The sequence below is a fragment of the Monodon monoceros genome, unplaced genomic scaffold (assembly GCF_005190385.1).
Source record: "Monodon monoceros isolate NGI ecotype Baffin Bay Population unplaced genomic scaffold, NGI_Narwhal_1 Super_Scaffold_13, whole genome shotgun sequence".
Lineage (NCBI taxonomy): Eukaryota > Metazoa > Chordata > Mammalia > Artiodactyla > Monodontidae > Monodon > Monodon monoceros.
The window spans coordinates 4301036-4324521 of NW_021703769.1; the positions used below are offsets into that span (position 1 = coordinate 4301036).

Here is a 23486-nt window from a genome sequence, read left to right on the forward strand (position 1 = left end):
GAGGCCCCTCCCGCTCCCGGGGCAAAGTTAGGGCCCCTAGCTGGAACTTTCTGGCAGGTTCTTCCCGCCTTTGCCCAGACCCCCTCCTCCCGCCGCCGGGCCCCAAGCCCCACCGGGCAGCCCTGCCACCCACTCCCGGGGCCCCCGGGCGGCCCTGCTCCCCACGGGCAGAGTCCGCCGCATTACCTAGAAGCAGCAGGCGGTGCGTACACACGTAGCCCATCTTCTCGTTCTTGAGCTGCTTGTCGATGAGTTTGCTGCGTTTCTTCTCTGCGCACTTCTGGGCGCGCTTCTCCACGCTTTCCTTGTGGGTCTGTCTGCGCTTCTCCGCCAGGGCAACCTTCTTGACCTTGGGGCTGAGGGAGCCTCTGGACTGGGGGCTCTCGGATCTGCCGAAGCAGCCTCCGAAGGCCTGAACGAGGAAGTTGCGGAGCAAGTTGCGCTGGGTCTTTCGGTGGCGGCGGTTTCGCCTGGACTGAAACCAGCGGTGGCATCCGAAGGTCCCATCGTCGGATTCGTCTCCGCTGTCGCTGCTGACCGATATTTCGTCGTCGTGGCCGCGGTAGCAGCTGCGCTCAGACCTGCCCCGCCAGGCATATGCGCGAGGAGGCTGCGGAGTAGGCGGATCGGCAGCCTGGATCTCGGGGCTGGGGGGTCTAAGGAAACTGATCTTGGGTCGGGCTCCAGAGGCTGGGGTTGCCCAGGCGGCGGGAGCGGCCCGGGGGACAGGGGTGGCCCGGGCGACAGGGGCGGCCCGGGCGACAGGGGCGGCCCGGGCGACAGGAGCTGCCCGGGCGGCAGGGGCTGCCCCGGCGGCTGGCGTGTCAGGGCCGGCAGGGGCTGCCCTGGCGGCAGGAGCATCAGGGGCTGCCCCGGCGGCTGGCGCGTCAGGGGCTGCCCCGGCGGCTGGCGCGTCAGGGGCTGCTCCGGCGGCAGGGGCTCCGTCTCCGGGATCGGGGACTTTGCCTCTCTCCGCGGCAGCGTCGGCTGAGCCTCCTTCCATCTCGGCTGCTTCTCCCTCAACTGGGGGTCTCTCTCCCTCTGCTTGCTCTCTCTTAACTGGGGCTCGGGAGACCTCGATGGGCGGGCCGTCAAGCGCGATTGGGGGGCTGTCCACGTTGACGGGAGCGTCGTCGACCCCAACGGGGGCGCTGCCAATCTCGCGCGGGGGTCCGGAGATCTCCATCGGGGGGCTGTTGCCCGCGAAGTGTGGAGGAGGTCTGACAGCCTCTCGAGATGGGCTGCCGATGATGCCTGGGACCCAGAGGGGGGGCTCGTTCGCGGCGGGAGCGAGGAGGACCGCACGCGGGGCCGCGACTGCCGCGATCTGGTTGCCGCCAAGGCCGTCGATTTGTGGGATAGCTTGGGGGAGCCCAGGGGGTGGGCTGTCGTCCCCAAAGGCTGCTCCATCAAACTCAAATGGCACATCCTCCTCACGGGGAGGGCTGCATCCTCCTCTGAAGCCTGCTTTTGCAGGTCTGAGAGCCCGGGGCTCCTCGGGAGGAGCCCTAAAGACCCCCGCACCCGGGCCTCCTGGAGCGAGGTCTGAGACCTGCAAGAGAAGTTGGTTGCAGCCTCCCTGGGCAGGCTGCTCAAACTCAAAGGGCATAGCTTCTTCGGGAGGAGGGCTGTAGCTTCCCAGGCTTGGCCTGGCCTCACCGAAGGCTCTGGGCTCCACGATCGGTGGGCTGAAGACTTCAAGGCCGGCATGGGCCCCAGTGGTGTCTCCAGGGTGCTCCAGGGTAGGCCAGAAGCCTCCCAAGCTGGACTGCTCGACCTCGAAGGGCATGGCTTCTTCAGGAGGTGGGCTGTAGCCTCCATGGGCTCCGGCTTCCTTGATGGCCTGGCTGAGGTCCTGGAACTTGGGTCTGGAGACTTCTGGGGGTCCACAGTCCTCGCCTTCAATCTCGACGGGGACGGGCTCGCTGTGAGGCGGTGGGGTCTCCATCTCTTCGGCTGCGCCAGGCCCAGCACCGGGGGCAGCTGCCCCTGGGGCCTCCAAAGGTGGTTGCTCGGGCTGTTCGCCGAGTTCAAGGGGGATATTGCGTTGTCCTGACATATTATTGCCGTCGAGGCAGTTGCGCACGCCCATAACACGGTGGCGGTTTCTTAAAATAAACTTGGGGCCCCGTAAGACGGAGCACCCGACCGAACTAGGGTGAAAAAAATATTTTCCAAAAAAAAAAAATTTGAAGTACCAGCTGGAAAGTTCTCCAACCGCACTTTCTAACCCTAGTGAGGTCTAGGGGTTCAGGACCTCAAACCCCAGACCATGGCAGAAGCAAGTCTATTGTTGCTGGTTGAGTCTTGGCTCCTTTCTGGCCACTTTTTATCCCCTCAGGCGGCCCCTGGCCCCCCCTTAGGCCTGCTTCGTCCCCTCCTCTCTCTTTCTCTCAGCTCCAGGCCAGCCCCGCCTGCTTGGATCAGAGGAGCGTGCCGATTCGGTCCGAAAATCGCTCGTAGTGCTCTTTCTCTGCCACCAGGGGACGCCAGCCCCGGCCGAGGTGGCTCCGGGAGCCGGCTCCGGGAGCCGGGAGCCCCGGACTTTGGGTAAGGGGGCTGATGAGCGCAGGCCTCGCAGGGACGTTTTGGTTCCTTCCAGTCCTCTCCCTGTCTGATTTGGAGTCTTTCTCCTCTCTTCTCCCCTGGCCAGAGAGAGAGCTCTCCTGCGTTGCGGGACACGTGATGCAAGACGTGGGCCCCGGGCTGCTTGAGCGCAGAAGCTGAAACCCTCCCTCCCAGACCCAACAGACTCTCCTCGAGGGGAGGGGGGACTGCAGGAGTGTTTCATAACCCCAAATTACCCCTGAACCCCTGAGTCCCAGCCCCCAGCCCTGGGCAGCCTCGGATCCTGCCCAGGTCTGGAGCGCAAGGCTTTGGGCGGGTGGGAAGGGGGTGCAGGCGCGCGCGGGGATGCGACAGGTGGTCGTGAGCCCACCGGCGGAGCAGGCAGGAGGCGAGGGGCAAGGGGTGCCGAGTGTGAGCACGCAATTTGTTTTTAAAATGTGTTGGGGTACTTTCCATCGCTTCTGCGTTTTTGTTTGCCGGTTGCCGAGGCTGGCTCCTATAAAGCACCTCTATGTCCCCCATCCCCACCACACTCTGGGGTCTCAGCAGTGGCCTGCGGTGGCGCAGGCAGGGTTCCTCCCCGTTTATGGGGACTATGATAAATACAGGGGAATAAGAGGGTCTCGGGCATCTACCACCGAGACTCTCTAAGCGGTAGCTGCCGCGGCACGGAACGCGGGGGCGTGGGACGCACACAGGGACCCCACAGACTGTAGGCCCCAGAGTTCCGGGGGTCCTACTGTGCGGGGGGAAGGGCTAAATGGAATTTCAGTTGAAATTTACAGCCGGTTTAGGGTGGTCTCAGAGACTGAGAAACCCCATGCGCACCAAATCCAAAAATACACACCGTGCCGCGCGGGCAGCTGCGGCCGCTGTGCGCTGCTCCCCACCTCGGGCACCGGCTGCGGGGGTGGTCAGTCTGCTCCTCTAGCCCCGCTCCAGCCCCCTTCCAGTCCTTCTGCTCTCGCTGTGGGTCTCCCAGAGCAGCAGCTTTACTTTTCCAGCGCTTGAGCCCGCTGAGGAGGCACACAAGTCTTGCCACAAACCCGGCAGTCGCCCGGCTGCATTCCCGTCGCCGTAGCGCGTGGTGGGCTCCGAGCCGGCGGGGATCAATGCCTACACCACTTGGGTGGGCTCGTGCGTGCATGCACACTGATCTGGGTTTGGGGTCGGCGAAATCTGGCTTTGAGCCCCAGGAAAAATTTGCTGTTTGCTGTTCGCGTAAGACCCGGGACTCGGGCATGGCATCGTATCTGACTCGCCAGTGGGTGACAGGGACCTGTGAGCCACTTTTAGGTGTAAGGCAGCTGGGCAAGAGTCAGGTGGTCGCCTGGCCTTAGGGCGGGGGGAGGGGCGGCGGGATGCGGCAAGCGGGGCGCATCGCCGGGATCGCACTGCCTGGATCGCTGTATCTGCCAGCCGCAGTCGAGCGAACCACGTACGCACGTATGCTCCAACCTCGTGAAACCTAACGCAACCCTCTTCAAACGAGGGGGTCACAGCCAGAGCGCCTCACTGCCCCCGCACGTGGCCGCGCTGCGAGGAGGAAGCTGACCAAGTTGGACCCCGGGTAACGTGTGGAGCCTCCCCAAGGGCGTCTCCTCTCATCTCTTCGGGTCTACACACTTCCAAGTGCCAACACTGAACTTTGGTTCAAACTTTGGACAACTATCCCCACGCGTAACGGCTCAACCTTTTGGGCATCCACTGAATGGTCCAACTGGGTCGCAACAGTCAACTCGCTCCCCTCCGACCCCAGCGCTGGGTCGGCCATTGGGCTGGGGTCACGCCAATCAAGGCTGCCTGGCGAATGAGCGGGGGGCATCGGACCGGAAACCGGATATGAGTGGGAGGTCCAATAGGGGGCGCCGCGTTGGAACGCCCTAAGAGGTTATGCGGCCGGGGTGGTTAGAAGCAGATTGGTGGGTGGGCGTATGGCGGCCAGGTCTGGACCGCCACGAGGCTGGGTGGCGCCGTGGGGTCGCTCTTCCTGGCGCCCCAAGTCACCAAGGCTGAAAGGGGAGGTGAGGGCTCTCAGGGACCAACCCTTGTTCTCGCTGATGGCGGTGGGCGAGCCCACCTAACAGGGATCCGCCGCCGGGGTGAGGCGAGGAGCAGGCTTTCCAGGGCCTGGAGGTAGAGGGCCCAGACCCTGAGGAGAGGGGCTCACTGCCCCGCTGCAGAGGAGCGGCCCCAGATGGATAAGGAGTTGAGGTCGCGGGGGTGCTGAGCCCTGCCGAAGTGGAAGGTTAGTAGACGTCGCGGTTTGGAGCCTCAGGGAGGCCACGATGGGGGCCCCAGAGGGACGGTTTGCTCTCGCCAGGCCTCGCGCGCCGCCCACGTCAGCAAGGAATGGGCACAGGGTATCTGTTTTACATCCTCATGAGCCGGTAGCATCCTGGTTGTTTGCCAGGAGAGCACAGGCATTGGCGGGATACAGATTGGGCAGAGAGCAGGCCTCCCTCGCAGAGGCTAAGCAACATAAAAAGGAAAGAAAAGACCTGCAACTGGGGGGACCTTGTTGGAGAAAATAGAGTTTCACGTGGGCCTCTGTGGAGGGATAGATGTCTAGGCTGTGAACAGAAGGGGGGGGGGGATGGGAGACGTTGGCCTACCACGAACAAAGATCCAACAGTGGGAAACGTGGCACATGGCTGGGTAAAGAGAACAGGCCACCTTGCCGGGTCTGGGAGGGCCAGTGGGGGAGAGAGGCAGGAAAAATTGGGTAGGATTTCTCAGGGCAGGCAGTTTTGAGGCTCTTTTGGTAGGAAATGGAAGAGATGCTGAATTTTTTGTCCTGCAAGTGAGGATTTGAGCCTAGTTTTAGGACAGGTTTGAGGCAGTGCGGAGGATGGTCCTGTTGAAGAGAACAAAGGAGGCTGTGTCTGGTCATGACCTTTAAGGGAGCGAGAACCACGCACAGGGAAGGAAGCAGGAGGGCTGGAGGGAGGGACTCAAGAGGGATCCCAGAGGACCCTCCAGCGACTTCTGTGCGACGCACAAAGGGTGGCGGAGTCAAGTCTGGCGCCTGGATGATGGGACACCTGTGGGATAGGGACGTTGTGGAGGATCTGGAGAGAAGCTGGCATGGTGGTGGAGCCAGTCTGGTTTTAGACATGGCAGAGGGGAAGGAAGGAGGTACAGTCTGGGTGGAGATTTTCTTCAGCTTATTATTTAGGAGGAAGAGACCGAAGTTTAGAAGGAAGGTAAAGACCCCGAATTCAAAGGGATAGTTATCCTTCTTAGGATATGAAATCACTAGATCAGATAAAACCTTCAAGGGGAGAAATATGTTTGGTGATAGAAGCTCAAACACCTGGAGCACTGGAGAAGAAAAGGGGGGACATTACAGGAGAGAGCAGCGGGCCTAGGACGGGATGGGTGGGAGTACGCCGGAGTGAAGAATTTAAGAATTGGTCAACAGATCACATCTCGATGGTGGTTTCTTAGCCTCTGCACTGGTGACATCGGGGGCCAGGTAATTCTTTGCTGTGGTGACTGTCCCGGGCACTGAAGGACGCCTAGCAGCATCCCTAGCCTCTACCCACTAGATGCCGGTAGCATCCCCTTAGTTGTAGCAACCAAAAATGTCTCTAAATTTTGTCAAGCGTCCCCCGAGAGGCAAAATCACCCCCAGTTGAAACTGCCCCACTGCTGTGGGCTGAGAAAGGACCCTTAGACTTGAGTAGGAACTGCCTTTAACAGTTAAAGATAAGTGGGACCAAGGAGAAAAAATTCCAGCATTTAACTCCAGTGTTCCCCTTTTTGTCCACTCTTATTTTTCTCTAGTTACTGGCTACCAGAATCTGAAAACCCCAAATCACTTGGATGAGTGGGGATCAGAGCTGAAACTCCACCACAGATCAGCAGTGGGACCTGAGAGGTTGCAGCAACGTGGCCGATGTTTGAAAGGCAGCTGGGTAGCCTGACCACAGGGACCCGAGGAACGGGTATGGTAAGAGCTGGGGGTGGTCAGCTGGTGGGCTGACTGGGGGCCACCCTGATTGGTGGGACTGTCTGGCGAGCCCATTCGGGGCTGGCGATCTTGGCTGAGACGGAAATGTGGCCTTCACCTGGATGGAGATGGCCAGAGGGCACGGTTTTTAGGATCTGCCATTGTAATTTTGTAATCGCAGAGTATCTGGGGCATAGATTTCCAATTCTGGATGGATTTCTATCGGGGAAGAGGTGTATCTTTTCTAGGAATGAGCAGGAAGGGGGAAGAAAGTTAGTTAATGGGTTCACGCAGCCCAGGAAGAAGAAGGCAAGATAGGCTAGTCAGGGTGCCTGAAGGAAGGCTGAGCTGGGGTGAAGCTGCGGGCCAGGGTCTGGACCCTATCTGACGGGGAGTGTGCGAGGGGCTGCAGTGAGATGAGGTGTCCGTGACAGGAGGAGAGGATTGGCTCTCAGTATCCAGGTGAAGGGTTCTTGAAAATTATAATATATTCTTAGCTACTTGAAAAGGGTAACTTTTCTCCACTTGATGCATTAAGAAAGGATGGGAAAATTACTCATGTTTCAGTTAAATGCTGCACTTCTAAGGAAAGTCAGTCTGTTCAGACCAGACGGCCCAGGTGCCACACAGGTAGCAGTCGGCTGGCTTTTTGTAAAGAGGTAAAACCCCAAACGGAAGGACGGTGTTTCTTCACTGTTGACTCTGAACGGCACCAGTGCCACCTGCAGGGATGCGGCTCCACACGACTCCCTGGGCCTCCCCAACTCCATCTTGCGCTATATCGACGCCTCCATGGCAGCACACGTCATAATCAGTGAACAATCTCAGGGTACTTATGTTCGGGGACTCTTACTCATTGCCCAAGGCACAAGCCCCATCCAGATTTTAAGTAGCTGCCTGCCAGCTTTCTTTTTTAGTTCATCCCTGTATTCAAGAAAGAGAAAGCAAAGTGGAAGAGGGTCCCTTGAGAGGGAGGGGGGGTAGGCAAGAGAGAAGAGAGCAGAAACCAGGAAAGCGTGATCTTTGGGGGCGGCGTTTCCTCCTAGCAGGGCGCTGGGTGGGGGGCAGTTTGCGGAAGAGCCTTCTCTGCAGCCCCCTCGAGTCATTAGCTGCCAGTGGGTTACTTTCAAATGAGGAGGAGAATCTTTCCACTGGTTGTGAGGAAAAGGCAAAGGGGAGGACAAAGGGAAGCGAATTCAGGCGATTATGTTTCTCAGCCTCCCGGTGACAAATGTTTTCTGAGTGCTGACTGAGTAGCAATAAGACTTTGAAGCTGTTCAATTAATTACTGTTCAATTAGGACTCGCTGCGCCCATCCTTCTCCCTTTCAGCATCTCCTCTGCCAGCCATGGCCGATGCAGGCGGCAGCAGCCTACTGCTGTCTTCAGAAGGGTCTGCGTGACCGGGCTGTTTCAGGCAAATGCTAAGTGCAAGGAAAATGCCTCAAGTGGATGAGGCTTAGGGGCAGATGCAGGGCTGATGGTGCCAGACAGTGGCAGCCAGATGTATGAGAAGACTTGACCTGCTCAGAGTGAAAAGCCCCAGGCTGGAGCCCCAGGGGCCAAGGGCTCCCACTATGAATTCAGACCCCCTCGTTCAGCTCACTAGCTGTGCTCAGCAGCCCTCGTCTTGGACCGGCCACCCGGGTCTGGCTGCAGACCCGCAGGCATCTAACCCCCTGCGCTTGTAGGGTGGGTCCAGACATTCTCCAGTCACCTGGATGAAGCTGTGGTCTCCACGCTGCGTGGTGGTGCAGCAGAGTATTTCAGGGGGAGAAGTGGTGGATCCAGTGCCACCCCAGGAAGGGGACTGAGAGGGGGCAAAAGTGGGGGGCTGGGATGGCGGGAGGGAATCCCGGAAGAGAAATTTGGCTTTAGTGGAAGCTCTGTTTGAAATTTTGGTAATTCATGTTGGAAATTCCAGGCACCCCGGGTGATTCTTGGCATAGTGATTTGAATTTAAGGGGAATGGTATATTTCACCTTCGCGCACAACCTCAATTACCCAGAGCGCAGTTTCCTAATGAAATCTAACTGAGACAGCAACATAAGCCAGGGCACTCAGAAGCCGGCTCTCGCGTCTGGGAGGAGAAACTTGTCTTCTTCAGCAGGGGCGGGGTGGGGGAGTCTTTGGCCCTGCACCCCTTAACACCGCTCAAGTTTGAGATTCGGGGACTCTCCCTGAACCAGAATCCAAGACTTAGGATTTGAGCCATATGAAGCAGGATTTCCTAGGCTGTGAATCTTGCCATTTAGTTGAAGCAGCTGAGGTAATACGTATGACAACTCTACAGCACCTACGAAATTGACATTTCTGGGCCAGGCCTGTAGGAGACTCTCAGAGGGACGGTGAGGTTAAGGGTGACTAATCTGAGACCCCCATTAGCAGCCATCCCTTGTCATCCTTGTCTGTGAAAAATGCTCTTCCTCATGCTAAGCTGACGTTGCCCCTGCTGCCACCACGTATTTGAAGACTGCCGTGGAGTCTCCCCTAAACCTTTTTCTCCCCCAATCTCGTGCTTCAACCTGTTCTTTCTAGCCCTAACATTTATAGGCTTTGTGATCCCCATCTCCAAACCTCATCTTTTCCTTGTCAGGTGTCTTGTCTCCCTCTTTTTCCTGTGATCCCCCCAAACCTTCTTTTCCTTTTGTCGTTCTCACGTCTACCCCCCATTACAGCCACCACCTGCCCTCTGTCCATGAAGCCTCCTCTAGCTATGGCCTGATATCTGTGCCCCCCCAGCTAATTGGCCACGTGCTCAGCCTAAAATAAGCCCAAAAAACAGGCCGTGTCCACACGTGAAGCTGGGGGAGGCTGCCTTCCCAGTTCTACCCTGGAATAGGGAGTTGGGGGGTGGGTTCCGTGGCGTCAGCTCATCTCAGGTGTCCCGCCTCAACTGGCTGAGTGCTGTCAGCAGGTGATGGTGGCCCTGCACTGCAGACTCTTGGGCTTGGGAGAACTGAGTCACTAGGCTGTTTACTCTGGCTTCTCTGCCGTGTGAATTAAGTAGGCACTAGCACCAGTATCGGCACCAGGGGGCTTGGGGAAAAAACATGAGATGTAAGGAAGAGAAACCAAACATCAGTAAAATCCACCTTATATATAGCCTTTTAATACGTAGCCCCCCAAAAGTTTAAAATACAAAACAAAAACGGAATGCTAAATCACTCAATTTGACATAAACCAGTTTTTTAAAACATTTGCTTTCTTTATCTCATGCATTTGCAACAGAGACAAGATTGGTTTGGGGGGAGTGCAAAAAAAACCTTAGCTATTAGCAGATCCCGCAGTACAGAAACACAGACGACATATCTCTATGTCTGTGGTATTCACATTTCATGGGCGAGGACTAATTAAGAAAAAGATGTGTGAAGAAGCTCCTGGGAGGGGTGATGAGAGCAAAAACAGACAAAGGTCGAGAGGACTGGCTGTCCTCACTGCCGCCTCTGGGCTGTTTGTTCAGGTCTCACCAATCGGGCACTTGAAGGAGTTACCAAGGAACGCGGTCAGTTAAGCAGCAGGGCTGTCAAGTCTGCTCTCTCCCAAAGCGGCCAGCATCTCCCGGCTGCAGCGCTCAGGGCCACGCTGGCTCCAGGGCTCCCTGCCCCGACCCTGAGATCAGGGAGGGCAGGTGGGAAAACCAGCGCACCTAAGACAAACACTTAAGTATCTGCTCTTGAGGAGGCCCCCCCCCCCCCCCCCGGTTAGTAATAGAACACAGTGGAATTCTGAATTCTCTAACCTGCCTGCCTGCTTACTTATCTATCGTTTATTTATTTCTAACTGGCCTCGAAACCATTTTTGCCCCCAATTCAAAACCAGATTTGGGAAAATCAAATTAGATCAACACAAAATGGATTTCTTCCCAACTGGTGCTTTTATTCTATCAAGCTTTAACGTTTGGGGCGGGGGCGGGGGGGGGGCTCCTTTAGCATTAAAATCATTGGTATGAGTCAAATTGGGCAACTCCAGGCTTCTTAATCAACCTCCAAGTGTTGGGAGCAGAAAGGGGTGCTAGGACCATCTCTTCAGCTACTTCATTTTCCATGTGAAGAAACTGAGGCAGAGGCCACCGGGTCTGACCCGAGGCTGCTGGGCAGGGCCAGGGTGAGAAGAGCCTGAGGTCTTAGATCCTGCTGCCCACTTCTGGGGCATCAGGATTTAGAAAACACCGCAGAGCAGGACGAGGAATTCCATCCCTCATTCTGGAACATGGGGATTAAAGATGTAATATGAGAATCTCATTCCCCCTTTGCTGGACAATTTTTAAGAGAAGGGTAGCACTTGAGCTGGCATATGACATCACTCTGGAAGCTTAATTTGATTCTAGTGATTTGCTGTTATAGGTCACCTTTCTGTTAAAGAGACATACTTTCCCCAAACACCAAGGTTTCTGCTCAGTTTCCTCTCCATAGCCTCCCTTTACATGAAGAGCAGTAACAATACAGACAAATGAAGTAAAATCCATGCAGGTTATTTAAAACAAACAAAAAAACAAACCTCCTTCTTACCTACACTGAAGTTTCAGCTTTTTCTCATTAAACCCTCTATCACAGCTGCTAAAAATGAGGGCTGAAGCGTAAAGGGCTGATAGCAATTCCAAGGGGAAAAAGTTTCTAGCGCGTTAAAGAAACATCATCTTAAAACCATTCCAAACTTTAATAATTCCCAATTCCTGAATTCTGATAAACAGATTAGAAGTCTTGTTTGCCAAACCTCAGAAGTAAACCTACACCAGATTGTTGACACTACACAGTATTTGAACACTGCTGCGTGACTTTCCAACTCAAAAAGTTCAGTTAAAAGAGCACCTTTGTCCAAGAAAAAGCACGTTTCTAATAAACAAATGATTAACGTCGCAAAATTAAAAATCCTGAATATCAGAGCTTACAATTTAAGTAGCTTTACCCTCCTTCCCCTCCTCTTCCCCTTTCTCTCCAATCGAAACCTTATAACTGGCTGGTAATTCACCCCAGTGGTCAACTCTTAAGGTCTGCTTTTTCTAAGACAATTTCCTAAGTTGCAAGGGCAAGTAAGCCCATTCAAATGCTGAGCAGGGCGAGACAAAGGGCTAGTCGGGAGACTAGTGAGTTGGGAATGCTTGGAAAACTTGCCAGAAATGCCGCTAGAAAAGAGAGGCAGCTAAACACCAGTGCCTCAGGTAGAGAGTGTTTTTTTGAAGCGTCTCTGTAGCAAAACCCCCTCTCCATGGGGTGAGTCCTGGTCATAGGGGTTTGGTATGCTCCTCAGTTGTTGTGGATGTGCCTAATGACTCTTCCACCCTGGAATCAGGATGGAAGGAGAGGGGGTGGGGGAGGGGAACTGAGTGGGGGAGGGCGGTGGGGGTGGGTAACAGGTTTTCACAATCAGGTACTTTATGGAGGAGCGTCTGAAAGATGGCAAACTGTGTGTTCCTACATGGGCCCCCCCCCCCACCCCCGCCCCGCAACAACTAACCTGGTATATTGGTTACTGTTAAGAAAGACAGCCTCTCCATATGCAGACTTCAGGTTAAAAATGAGCCCAAGACTGGGGTGACAGGTGTGGGCTAGGCACTGACGACTTAAAAAAAAAAACTTGTATATTCATCCTGCAACAAGGCGATATGCTAACTTCTCTAATGAAAAACCCAGCTCTGCAGGAAAACGGGTCCCCCCAGACTCCCCAGCCTGTGAGGGCAGCCCTCACACAGAAAAGCACACCAAAAAAGCCAACCGCACCCCTGACTGATTTTGCGTATTCACCAGAGACATTTTACTGGGTGAACTCAGGCTGCTAAGACGTTAACAGAAAAAACAGAACACTTAATGCCACGGAAAGGAACGCAGAACCGCTGTTTTTACACTAAGTAGAAATGTCAGCTTTGGGGAGCCCCATTTCACTTAGGCAGTTTCACGCTTTCAAGCCAAAGCCAGGGCGCACCGGACCCCTCTACAAGTCCTCGGCAGTCTCCAGACTTCGGGACATATCCCCGCTGCCCAGGGAAGCCCCCTTTCCGGTATTTACTAGTGAAGACCAGAACGGCATCCAACAGCCATTAGTCAGCGAGCGCCGCAGCCCAGAAGTTCTGGGGATCCGCGACGCCTTGCCCAGGGAAGAGACCTGGAAGGAAGACCCTTTAACGTGTGTTCCTTCTGGCCGCAACCTTATCTTAGGAGTCTAAGAACCTGACCCGTCGTCTTTTCAAGTTTCAAAACGTTTCACTTTCCCCCCCAAATCATTCTCATCAGAATAGCTCAAACCAACGCCAAACGAGACGCGCGCGCACCAAGATAAAGCCAACTTCCAAATCGGGTGAGGTTTTGTAAATACATTTCACTAACCAGGACTTTTCCCCCAGGACTGGTGAGAAAGGCACACTTTCCGCACCGAAGATGCGTTACCGGATTGCGGCCGTTTTTGTGCTCCGACACCAGGGCAGCTTCGCCTCCAGGTTACAGATTCCAAACTTAGCTCCACCGGAGCTGAAAATGGCCGGTGCGCGCAGCCTCCCCTCCCCTCCCCTCCTCGAGACTGCCGTAGCCGCCGGCTCCTGCCCCCTCTCGACCGATCGCCCAAGGACTTGCGTCGGATACAACACCTTTACCCAGCTTGGCGGGTGCCGCGCTCTTTGGGGACGCGTTGTAGGGTTCCCTGGTGATAGGCGCGACTCCCTCTCCAGCTTGTTCCTTGTCCGCTTTACCTTTCCGCTCGTGACCACCTCGCTGACCTCTTAGCCCCTCTCTTACATCCCCAGGCCCTTGCGCAAACAGCCCGGGACCTCTCCAGCCAAGCTGCACCCAGCCCCGCCACCAGACTAGCTGCGCCAAAAGGCTGGCGATGCCCCGACGTGACCAAGCCCACGCCACCAACCCTGGTAGCCCGTTGGGCACCTCCCAAGACTCCCGTACCTCCTCTGCCGGCCTTCCAAGCACCGGTGACTCGTGGGGAACCGCCGGCCGGCTCTTAAGAGGTCGGCTCTGGGGCGTGCGGGCAGGTGCGCACGCTCTTTGCTGCGGTCTCCGGCCCCGCAAGCGCCCGGAGACGGGCGTTGGCGGCCAGGACCGGCGCGCAGCCGCGGGGGGCACTGGCGCCGAGGTCCGGCGGCTCCAAATTGACAGCGACGGGACCTGGGCTCTAGGCTCCGAGTGTCTTAAGCGGCGCGCGCGTGCGCGCGCAACTTTCCCCAGGAGCCGGCAGTCTCCGGAGTTGTCGCCCAATCCCAGCCTGGTTAGTATTCGCACATTGCAACAGTGTCGCTACCGCCGGGCGGCTCTGCTTTCTGAAAGTTGGCGCGAGCACCTCCGAACCACGTTTCTGGCACCCGCCAAGACCAACTGGTTTGAGACTACTTACTCTAGGAGGGAAAAAAGCACGTAAAACAAAGTACACAAAGTACTTACCCGTGCCTTCTGGGTGTGCAGCTCGAAACCTGGGGTGCTCCCGGAATTCAGTCGTGCATCCTGGACACCAGCTCGGAGACCTCAGGCTGTCTCCAGAGGGGCGCGAGGAGCGCCCCGCCGCCCCTCCGGCCAACAGGCCTTTGGCCCCCCGGGCGCCCGCCAGCGCCCCGGGGGAGATTCGCGGAGCTCTTCCCAGCTCGCCCTGCGCCCCCGCCTCCAGGGCTAGCTAGCTGAGCCCGCTCTCTTCCCGCCTTCCTTCTAACCTGCCTTTGCTTCTCCCTCCCTTCCTCCCGCCGCTCCTGCACCGACCCCAGACTCCCCAGTTTAGCGGTTGGTCACCAACCTGGGTCAAAGAAAACAAGGAGAATCTGGGGCGCGTCCTCCATTAGTGACGCCGGATGGGGATGGGTCCCCTTTTGGAAGGAGACTCCGGAGATGGGTCGCGGCGGGTGGGCTTCTTCGGCTTGCAGCGGCGCCGCCGCTGCTTCTCCTTTGGCTGCTCAGACTCCTCGGGGTCCCTCGGATCCTTGTCCTCGGGCTCGGGCTCCTCCCCTTGTCTGGGGCTCTCAGACTCCCGAGTGCTGGGCTGCGCGCGACTCGGGGAGGCGTCGGGGCTCTGCAACCTCAGGGCGTTGAGACGCTCAGTGAGAGACTGGTCGAAGGTGCGGCGCTTGGCCACCACGGGGCCGCGCTCGTCCTCGGGCTCGGTCTCGGGCTCAGTGGTGGGGGCGGTCTCAGGCTCGGTCTGGAAGTCGGTCTCCGACTCGATTTCAGACTCGGTCTCGGTCTCGGATTCGTAGTCGAACTCTTCCTCGTACTCCAGGCACTCGGGGAGGGAGAGCTCGAGGTCTGCCTCCTCGTGCTCGTGGTCGGATTCGGGGGGCTCGGGGAATACCTGGGCGGCGGAGCGGTGGTGGGCGTTAAGGAAGCTCCGGCGCTGGGCAGCCGCGCGCTGCTGGGCGCGGGCGCTGGAGGTGGCGAGGGCGCGAAGGAGAGCAATGGAGCAGGAGAGCCAGAGGAGTGCGGTGGCTGCCCGGCGGCCTAGGGGTGGGCACAGATCGTTGTAACTGTGGCGAGCTCGGCGCCCTTGCTGAGCTCGGGATCTGCGATCCATCCTCACACACACTCGGCGAATCCGACCCACCCTCTGGCTCTGCAGAGAGCAGCTCCGGAGAGCATCGGCTGCTAGAGCCGGAAAAGGTGCTCCTCGCGAGGTTAAGAAGCTGGGTCCGTAGGTCCCAGCCCCACCTCGGCGCGAGGAGAAAAAGGAAGCACCTACCTTCTTGACCACTCAACTTTCTAAAGCTCCGCGCCTCTATTTGCCTCTCTGGGCAAAAAGAAGGGATGGGAAAAGGGGAGAAAAAGTCTATCTCCTCCCAGGCTCCTCTCTCTAAGTCTTAGACTCTGCAGCCTAAGACTCGGGGAGAGGTGCCTCCGCTGGTCCTCTCGCCTGGGAGGAAAGAGGAGACTGAGGCGAAGACAAATGGGGCGGAGAGGTTCTGTAAAGTTGCGCGCCCGGACTTCTGCCGGGCATGTGCAGTAGGGAGGCGGGGGCGGCTCCGCATGAGTTGCGCAGTGGCGCCGAGCCCGAGGCGTAGACCCTAATGGGCCGGCAGGTGGCAGGAGGGAACCTTGTTTGAAAGGATTTGGGCGATGGGAGCGGCTGGGGGCCTGGCGGGTGCCAAGGAGCGAGCGAGCGAGCTAGCTACAGGTTAGGGTGCTTGCGCAGCTAGGCATGGGTTCTCCGTGGGGTCCGTACCGCTCCCCAGCTTCTCCAGGGTTATCGATAAGTTGAACAAAGCCCGAAGCAGCTAAAAACCAGACCGCAAAATTGCGGATATTCCGGAGGAATGAGCTTCTGTACGTCAGTATTAACGGTGCGGTTCCGGGCATTTTCCAGGGGCTCAATAGTCTGAGCATGGTAACCTCAGGCAATCATTAATCGTGAGATCACCTTTGGCAGACCTGGTACAGTGACCGTAATCTGAGCAGTTTCCAATCCCCCCAACCACCAATGCGGTCTCAAGAGACTAATTAGTTACCTAATGGATAGGTGAGCATCTTCCCTAAGAAGGACCCCCACAGACAGACGGAGTGATGGTTTACACGTCCTCAAGCCCGTTGGTGGACCACCCTGAGCTCTAGCTGAGAACATGTGCCGAAAGTCTAATTAGCTGGAACCACTAGTTAATATCTGTGCTATTCAGTAGGTGCAGCCAATTGTCTGCCCCTGGGGGGCGCTGCAGGGCGATCAGCTATCAAGGAAACCGCTGGGTACCACTCAAAGCTCTTTTCATAAATAGGTTTTCAACGAAGTGAGTTCATTCAACAAGTGAGTTCATTCAACAAATGTTGAGTGCCTAGCACATGCCAAGCTCTGTTCTAGGTGCTGAAGATAGAGTAGGAAGAAGAAAAGGAAAGAAAAGAAAATCTTACATCAAGGAAAGGATACTTAGAATTAATCTGCTGTTACTCAGAGCATTAAACCACTCAGGACTCCCTCCTTACCCACCAACATTGTTTAACCCGGCGTGCATTCTAGTGAGAAAATTATTGGATCAACCAGAGCATTAGGGCTAAGGGACCCCTCGACACCCTAGGTCATGTCGTTGAGCCCCAAAGGAAATGAGTCCATCTCTTTCTCAGCCCTGGAGAATCAAATGAGCTCCATGTCCTCCTGGAGTGGGGATCCGTGGAGTGGTCGTTGCTCAGGCAGGATGGTGCTTCGGAAGCTCTGGGGTTCCAGCTGTAACCTGACTGCTGCTTCTGGGTTGTGCATGCCCTCCCCGTTAAAATACGGAGCATCACTTTTGCCCTTGTGACAGGTCCACCGGTGGTATAACTCAGGGCAAAACCATCTTCCTAGAATCTGTGGAAGCAACAACAAGGCTTTACAGGTGCGACAGGTGGTTTTTCTTGTCTTTGAATCAACATGGGGGAAACTTGAAGAGTCCATGAGGTAATTCTGCCTTCCCTTCTGAGGTGGTCCACCAGGTGTCCCCTCCTGGCACTGCTTCCTGGTGCCCGAAGTGTCCTGCACCCACAGCTATTCCTCAGTGTGGTGTGACTCACCCTTATCCCTTGCGCACCATGCCTGCCTTCGAGCTGCTGAACCCAGAGTTAAGACCTTAGTGAGATCCTAGCGACTGTTTTGACATGTGGAGGTTTTGTTTCTGCATCTTCGCTGGGGATGGTCTTGAATGCTCCTGCCCTGTCTTCTTGGCTGTGTCTATCTTGCATCTTGTTTTCTTCGAGTTAGTTTGTAGCATTAAAATACTGATTGGTCTAATAAAGTGGGATTGATTGCAAACCTCGTAAAAAGACAGACGTCTGCATTCTCGTTGTGCTCTCCTCCTTACCACTTTGCAGAGTGACTGAAAGGGTTTTATTATCACGGGTGTCTGGATGGCTCCAGTCATCATATGGATGGTATCAGGGGACACGGGACAGGGCCCTTTGGAGCTGCAGATCTCAAATCCTGGTCTCTCAGCCCCAACCTGAGACATTTCTAAAGGTTCTGCTCACGCTGACCCGCCCGCTTGCTTTCTTCCATCAGCTCAGCCCCCCTGACAGTGAGTGGAACATAAAGACATCGTTCAAGTGGTTCTCAGGGAACATTGGGAAAAACTCAGGAATATGTGGGTGCTGCTGAATGCCCTTTCAGTGGAGACAAAGGCCAGCTGTCAGCAACGAGGTGGATTATGGTTCTTTAGCGTACATAAGAAAGTATTTCGTTTTGCAAAAGGAGTGCTTTCTGCCTATAATGGAGCTGGCAGCCCGGGGCCGATCCACTAATATAGATACACCGAGATTGCCTGCATTATTAAAAAATGTGCATTACATAATACATATTTTTGGACTAGATTCTGCATTACTAATGCACTTTCTTTGCAAGATGCATTTTAATCAGCAAATGAACATTTAACAAAGCACTGCATTTAGAGCCCCAGTCATGTATAGTTACCGATACATTTCTGGCGTACATTCGACACGGGCTCTGGGGGCAGGAGGACGTCGCTGAAATACTGTTCCGTCTCGCACTTAGTGCTGGGGCTGAGCAAATGGCTCTGTGCAGAAAGCGCTCTTTAAATGCATTACGTGCATGACTTTAAAAGTGCTTGCTGCAGAGTGAATTTCGAAAAGGAGCAAGTGGGTGATGAACGGCCTCGGGTTGTTACCAGGCGCGAAGGAACCAGGGGCTTTGTCTGTCTGCGGTAAATGAAGTGCGGACATATATCAACATATATCACCGGCGGGGCTCTCTGCCAGAGGGAGGCTCCTGGACCCATTGGACGGGAAAGCGCAGCTCCCAGTTCATTACGATCAGGGTCTTATTTGGACGAACCATGAAGAATAAGTGTCTTCAGCCCCTTAAAGGATTGTCCCGTGGAAAAGGCATTAAGGTGTATTTTCTGTGGCTCGGGAGGGCAAAATTAGAACTTATGGGAGGCAGTTTCAACAGGCAGATTTCAGCTCAGCCCAAGGAAGGATATTCCAACAATTAGGGCTCTGAAATGGAACGGCTGTCAGGAGATGGTGGCTCTTTGTCAGAAGCGGCGTTAAATCAAAGGACAGGTGACCACATATTAGAGATGTTTTCCCTGGGACTCCTGAGCCAGGTGGAATTAGAACTCCACGCTCACCGAGTTCTTTTCAAGTCAGATTCTGGTGCCATGAAAGGGATCTGGAGGCCCTGGGAGAGGGGCTGGGGGCTCTATTGATGGACATGCTCTTCCGACTCGGCTTCTATTTTAGAAGCATTTGAAAGTGCAGGTGGCTCAGCGGCAGGAAGGAATGTCTGGGTAGCAGTTTCAGGACACGAGCAAACAGGTGTCAGTGATGGAGGCTCGGCCAGCGGTGGGCCTTTTGTGACCAGGGTAGGGCTCTGTGACTCTCTGCTCCGCAGCTCATTTGCTGAAGCAAAGAAATCCGTCTCTGTCTATTAATTGTATCGGGCCTCATTGCCTCCCCTCCCGGAGCTGTCTCGGAAATTAAAAATGAAATTGGCTGTTTAGCAGTCTCACGTTGAGTCACTTCTGTGACCAAGACACTCTTCCAGGCATCGTGGGGAGACGGAGGTGATTGAGAAGTGACCAACCCCTGTCATCTGACAACATGCATGTCAATGTGAAATGCCTCCAACTATTAAAGAGTGGATTGCCAACAGGTGCCACATTCTAAATCCTCGCCAGATAGATAAACTAGGGAGAGAAGCTGCCTGACAGCGGTTACAGTCAGGGAGAGCTCATCTGGTGGTTTTCTGAAAGGTGGGCTTTTACCTCGTCTGACTTTGAGGTTTTCTTTTCTTTTTTTTTTGAAGCCCATTAGAGGAGTGCTTTCAAGCCACCTGTTCCCGCATGCCTACTGTGTGCGAAGCCCTGTTCTAGTCACTCTGGGGGAGACAGATGACTCACGTGAATTCTCAAAAGGCTCGCCAGGCCATTGTCATGGGTCCCCTCGGCACCAACACGTTTTCCAAGATGAGACACAAAAGTTTGGTTCTGCTCCGCCAGGCGAGTGGGTACAATCACTCTTGAACACATTTTTTTGGACAGTCATTGATAAGGACTAATTTTAGAGATGGAGAGCTTTTCAAACTTTCCTTTGGGTAGAAATGAACTCAGGGAGTATGACGTGCTCCCCACCACTGACTGTGGCAATCAGCCAGAAAGGCTCAAGCCCACTGGGAATTTGGCATTGCCTTGCTGCCTGCCCCCCCCCCCCAAGAGGTCTGGGTACAATACAAGAGCATTTGGCTCGCTTTTCTGGGGCGCCACGTCGCTGTCACTCAGACGGCGCTGGTATCTGTCGGCTCTCACCAGTAGAAAGGGCGACAAGCCCGGGCTCCTGACTTTGTGATTTTGGGGGTGTGCCATCTAGAGCCAGAAGCAAACAATAGGGGGAAATCATCATCTCTTTGACATGGCTGGCTTCTGTCCAGGCCTTTGTTGGGGCTACAATGTTCTGTTTGTGCCCTTCGTTTTTAAAGGGAGATAGGATCAGAAGTGAACTGTGTCCCTGTGCAGAGCTGCTGGGGTCATCCTCTCAGGAGTGGCCCTTCTTTTCTCTTGGCTTTGTGCGCTGTCGAGGTAATCCTACCAACGCAACACCCACCTGCCTGCCTACCTGCCTACCTACCTACTCCTGTCATGGGAGGAGCAATTTCTAGGCTCCTAATCCAACAGGAAGTGTCTGGAAGGCCCCTCCCCCAGGCAGAATGTAAGCTTGGGTGGGCAGGTCCTCCTGGGGCGCGGTGCCTCCCTTCCTCTGCTCTGGCTCTGTCCTGGAGAAATGGCGCCTGGATTCTGTCACCTGCCCTGCTCCAGCCTGCCTGGTGCTCTCCCGTGGCCGGCGCTGCCCGTGGCCCCGGTGGTGCTGGTGTCAGCTGTGTCCTCTGCCCTGCAGAGCTGCCCCTCCTGAGGCTGGTGGGCGGTGGCTGAAAACACTGCTGATTGCAGAGGACCACTCGGCTGTCGGGAACATCCTGTGGTGCGTGGTTGAGCTTTTGTCCACCCGGGCCCCCGGCCACTAGACACTGACAGAGAGCCTCAGAGTTGTTTTTCTGTTCTCTGCTGAGGGTCTGACTCACCCCTTCAGACGTGGTGGGGGAGCGAGGCAGCAGCGGGGCTGAGGGAGAGAGGCTCGCTGGTGTCCTGGTTCAGGATGGCACTCGGAGCTGTCCTTTCAGCCCAAGCTCTTCAAGACGTGATTAGACCAATTTAATATATCTAGTCACTGAGGCTTCGGTAGATTGGGACTGTTTCTATATGTGCAAAGTGAAGTGGAGAATTGAGGCAATTATCTTCGGACAAATGATGCTGGGCTCTGTAATCAGCCCGTCCTCATAACTGGGGAAATCAGCCTCATTCATCGTGGCAGTGCTTTGACTTGAAGAGGATTCTAAGGTATTTGTTTGTTACTTGCTCTCAGCTTTGTTTTTCCCAGTGGCAGTCGGGGAAGGGCCATCCTGCCCGCACAGGTGTGAGGGTCTGTGGCACCCCGAGGCTGTGGGACCTGTCAGCTAGGCAGGGGCCAGGGGATGCTCTGGATCAGCTCCCTGTCAGCAGGTCCACGGCCAGGTGTGGTCCAGGTGACCGACCTCTGCTTCCTGCTTCTGGTGGAGGCCTACCCCCCGCTTCTTCCCTTGTGCATGAGAGTCCTGAGATGTTGGGGCAGGTGATGGACAAGGTCACCTCCATTGCCAGGATAATACAGGTCCCAGCAGGGCCCACAGTTAGACGTGAACCACCCAAGGTAAAGAAAATGTCACAAAACTAGAAGAAAAAAGAACAGGCCTTCTCAGATCAGAAATGAAAACTCACTATTGTCTGGTGATGACGACTTCTGGAGCCTCCCACCTTCATACTTTTTTTTTTGGCTAAAAATCATTGTAAATTGGGAGTTTTTCCCTTTGCTGGTCTAGAAACTCCTTCGTAAAAGAGGCGTTACTTCCCTCCCACCTCTCCACTCCTGAGGGAAGAAGGAAGAGCAAGACTTTTGTTTTTCCAAATTGCTGAGGTCTGATTGATTCGCGGCAAGTGAGGACTTCAGGCCTAATTGCCCTTGAGAACCATCCGTGTAGTTGGGAAGCCGAGAACAGCAAGAGGGCCCTGTGGGGCCTGCTGGGTGCTGGGCCGGTGGGCCGCAGCCCCTGACTAAGGAGCCCAGAAGGTTCCCTGTCTGGCGCCCGCTGCCAGCACCTCTGCCACCCCACCCTCACACTCATAATTAGAGAACAAGATGAATCTAAGGAATTTCAAGTTGTGTTTTGGACAGCCTCGGAGGTTGGGAGCTTGAGATGGCCCTAAGAATTCAAAACACAGGAATTCAAAACACAGGAATACGAAACACACGGGAATAGGAAACACACAGGAATACGAAACATTTTTCTAGATTGTCAGGAAATCTTCATCTTTGTCACTTTGAAATTTTCTGATGTTGCTTAATTAGTTTTTTAAAAAAAACAAACTCTGAAATTCCTATTCCAAATTGAGATGGGAAGGTTTTGAAAAACATCAGTCTGTCCTCAGGACAGCGGTGGCATAGTGCGGCTTCTGTATCTTTTATTGGTAGCGAGTTTACTTCTGCTGTGTTTGTTAAGCTGTGGCATCATTCCCCATTGGTTTAGTTGGTTTACAGCCTTAATGATCATCGTTTCATGCTATATTTTAAGATCTGCTGGGGCAAGAATCTTCTTACTGCGTATTATCTCAGACTCCTCTGATGGTTTTGTCCATTTGTTTTTCTATAGAATTTAAGATTCGGGACTTCCCTCGTGGTCCAGTGGTTAAGAATCTGCCTTCTAATGCAGGGGACGCAGGTTCAATCCCCGCGTCCATGTGGGAACTAAGATCCCACAGGCCGCGGGGGAACTAAGCCCGCATGCCACAACTAGAGAGAAGCCCTCACGCCACAACGAAGACCCAGCACAGACAAAAAAAAAAAAGAGGGCTTCCCTGGTGGCGCAGTGGTTCAGAGGGCTTCCCTGGTGGAGCAGTGGTTGAGAGTCCACCTGCCAATGCAGGGGACACGGGTTCGTGCCCCGGTCCGGGAAGATCCCACATGCCGCGGAGCGGCTGGGCCCGTGAGCCATGGCCGCTGAGCCTGCGCGTCCGGAGCCTGTGCTCCGCAACGGGAGAGGCCACACAGCAGTGAGAGGCCTGCGTACCGCAAAAAAAAAAAGAAAAAAAGAAAAAAGAGTTTAAGAATCATTCTTGTCAAGTTCCGTAATGACCCTGGTGATGTCTTGACTGGAATTTCATTTAATCTATAAGTTAGGAAATAGCGTCATTTTTTTCTGTGTTTAGCCATCAGCCGGAAGTATGGTCTCTCTCTTTGTTTGAGTTTCTATTTCTCCCATTAAGGATTTGTGCTTTCTTTGTATAATTCTGATGTATATATGTGGAATTTGATATGTGAATATATATCATATATTTCCCAAGTATTTGATGTGTTTATTGCTACTGTGAATGGACCCTCTTTCATCATTATATTCAGGCTGTTTCTCTTGTGCTTATAGGAACGGTATTGATTTCTGTGCATTTTTCTCCTATTCTGCTACCGTTAGAATTGGTTGGTTTATGAGGCAACCAGGAGCCTGCTCAGGCCAACGCTCAGCGGAGGTTGCTGCAGGAGGATTTTGTAGAAGGGAATCCCACACAAGGGAGCGACTTGAGCTGAGTCGGTGGTTGCCAAATCCCAATGCGCAGTGAAGTGAGAAAAATAAAGATGATGTAGTGGGGTTTTCATCGGGTTAAATTTATTCAGGGAAGGGACTGTCCTTGAGATGGAGGCTGCGTAAGCATCCTACCTTTTGGTATTTCAGTGTCATTTCTTTTTGAGTGACAATAGTGATATGGGTTTTCTGGTTTTAAGATTTTGTTTTTAAATTTGGTTTTTATTTAGTTTTTTTGTTTTGTTTTGTTTTGCGGTATGCGGGCCTCTCACTGTTGTGGCCTCTCCCGTTGCGGAGCACAGGCTCCGGACGCGTAGGCTCAGCGGCCATGGCTCACGGGGCCCAGCCGCTCCGCGGCATGTGGGATCTTCCTGTACTGGGGCACGAACCCGCGTCCCCGGCATCGG

General features: G+C 54.7%; 3 protein-coding genes across 10 annotated transcripts in view; 1 reads left to right on the forward strand and 2 right to left on the reverse strand.

Annotated features, from left to right (window-relative positions):
* LOC114893754 (guanine nucleotide-binding protein G(s) subunit alpha) overlaps positions 1-15405 on the reverse strand; it is a 67270-nt gene extending 51865 nt beyond the window's left edge. For 3 of the 4 annotated variants that reach the window (XM_029219469.1, XM_029219467.1, XM_029219470.1), the window contains exon 1: positions 187-2092. In XM_029219469.1, coding sequence (XP_029075302.1) covers positions 187-2092 — 1906 coding nt within the window. Of the gene's footprint in view, positions 1-186; positions 2093-14247 lie in introns of those variants that run through there. The other variant, XM_029219471.1, reaches the window with a different exon arrangement.
* Positions 1-15422, reverse strand: part of LOC114893755 (neuroendocrine secretory protein 55) — a 56939-nt gene extending 41517 nt beyond the window's left edge. The window contains exon 1 of the mRNA XM_029219480.1: positions 14248-15422. Coding sequence (XP_029075313.1) covers positions 14290-15018 — 729 coding nt within the window. The 5' untranslated portion in view covers positions 15019-15422 and the 3' untranslated portion in view covers positions 14248-14289. The remainder of the gene's footprint in view (positions 1-14247) is intronic.
* The window catches only part of LOC114893756, a 32246-nt gene continuing 13234 nt past the window's right edge, over positions 4475-23486 (forward strand). For 4 of the 5 annotated variants that reach the window (XR_003793006.1, XR_003793005.1, XR_003793007.1 and 1 more), the window contains exons 1-2: positions 4475-4816; positions 6358-6518. Coding sequence is in view for 1 of the 5 variants with exons in the window: in XM_029219481.1 (XP_029075314.1) it covers positions 6470-6518 (49 nt within the window). In the remaining 4 variants the exon portion in view is untranslated. Of the gene's footprint in view, positions 4817-6013; positions 6047-6357; positions 6519-23486 lie in introns of those variants that run through there. The other variant, XR_003793008.1, reaches the window with a different exon arrangement.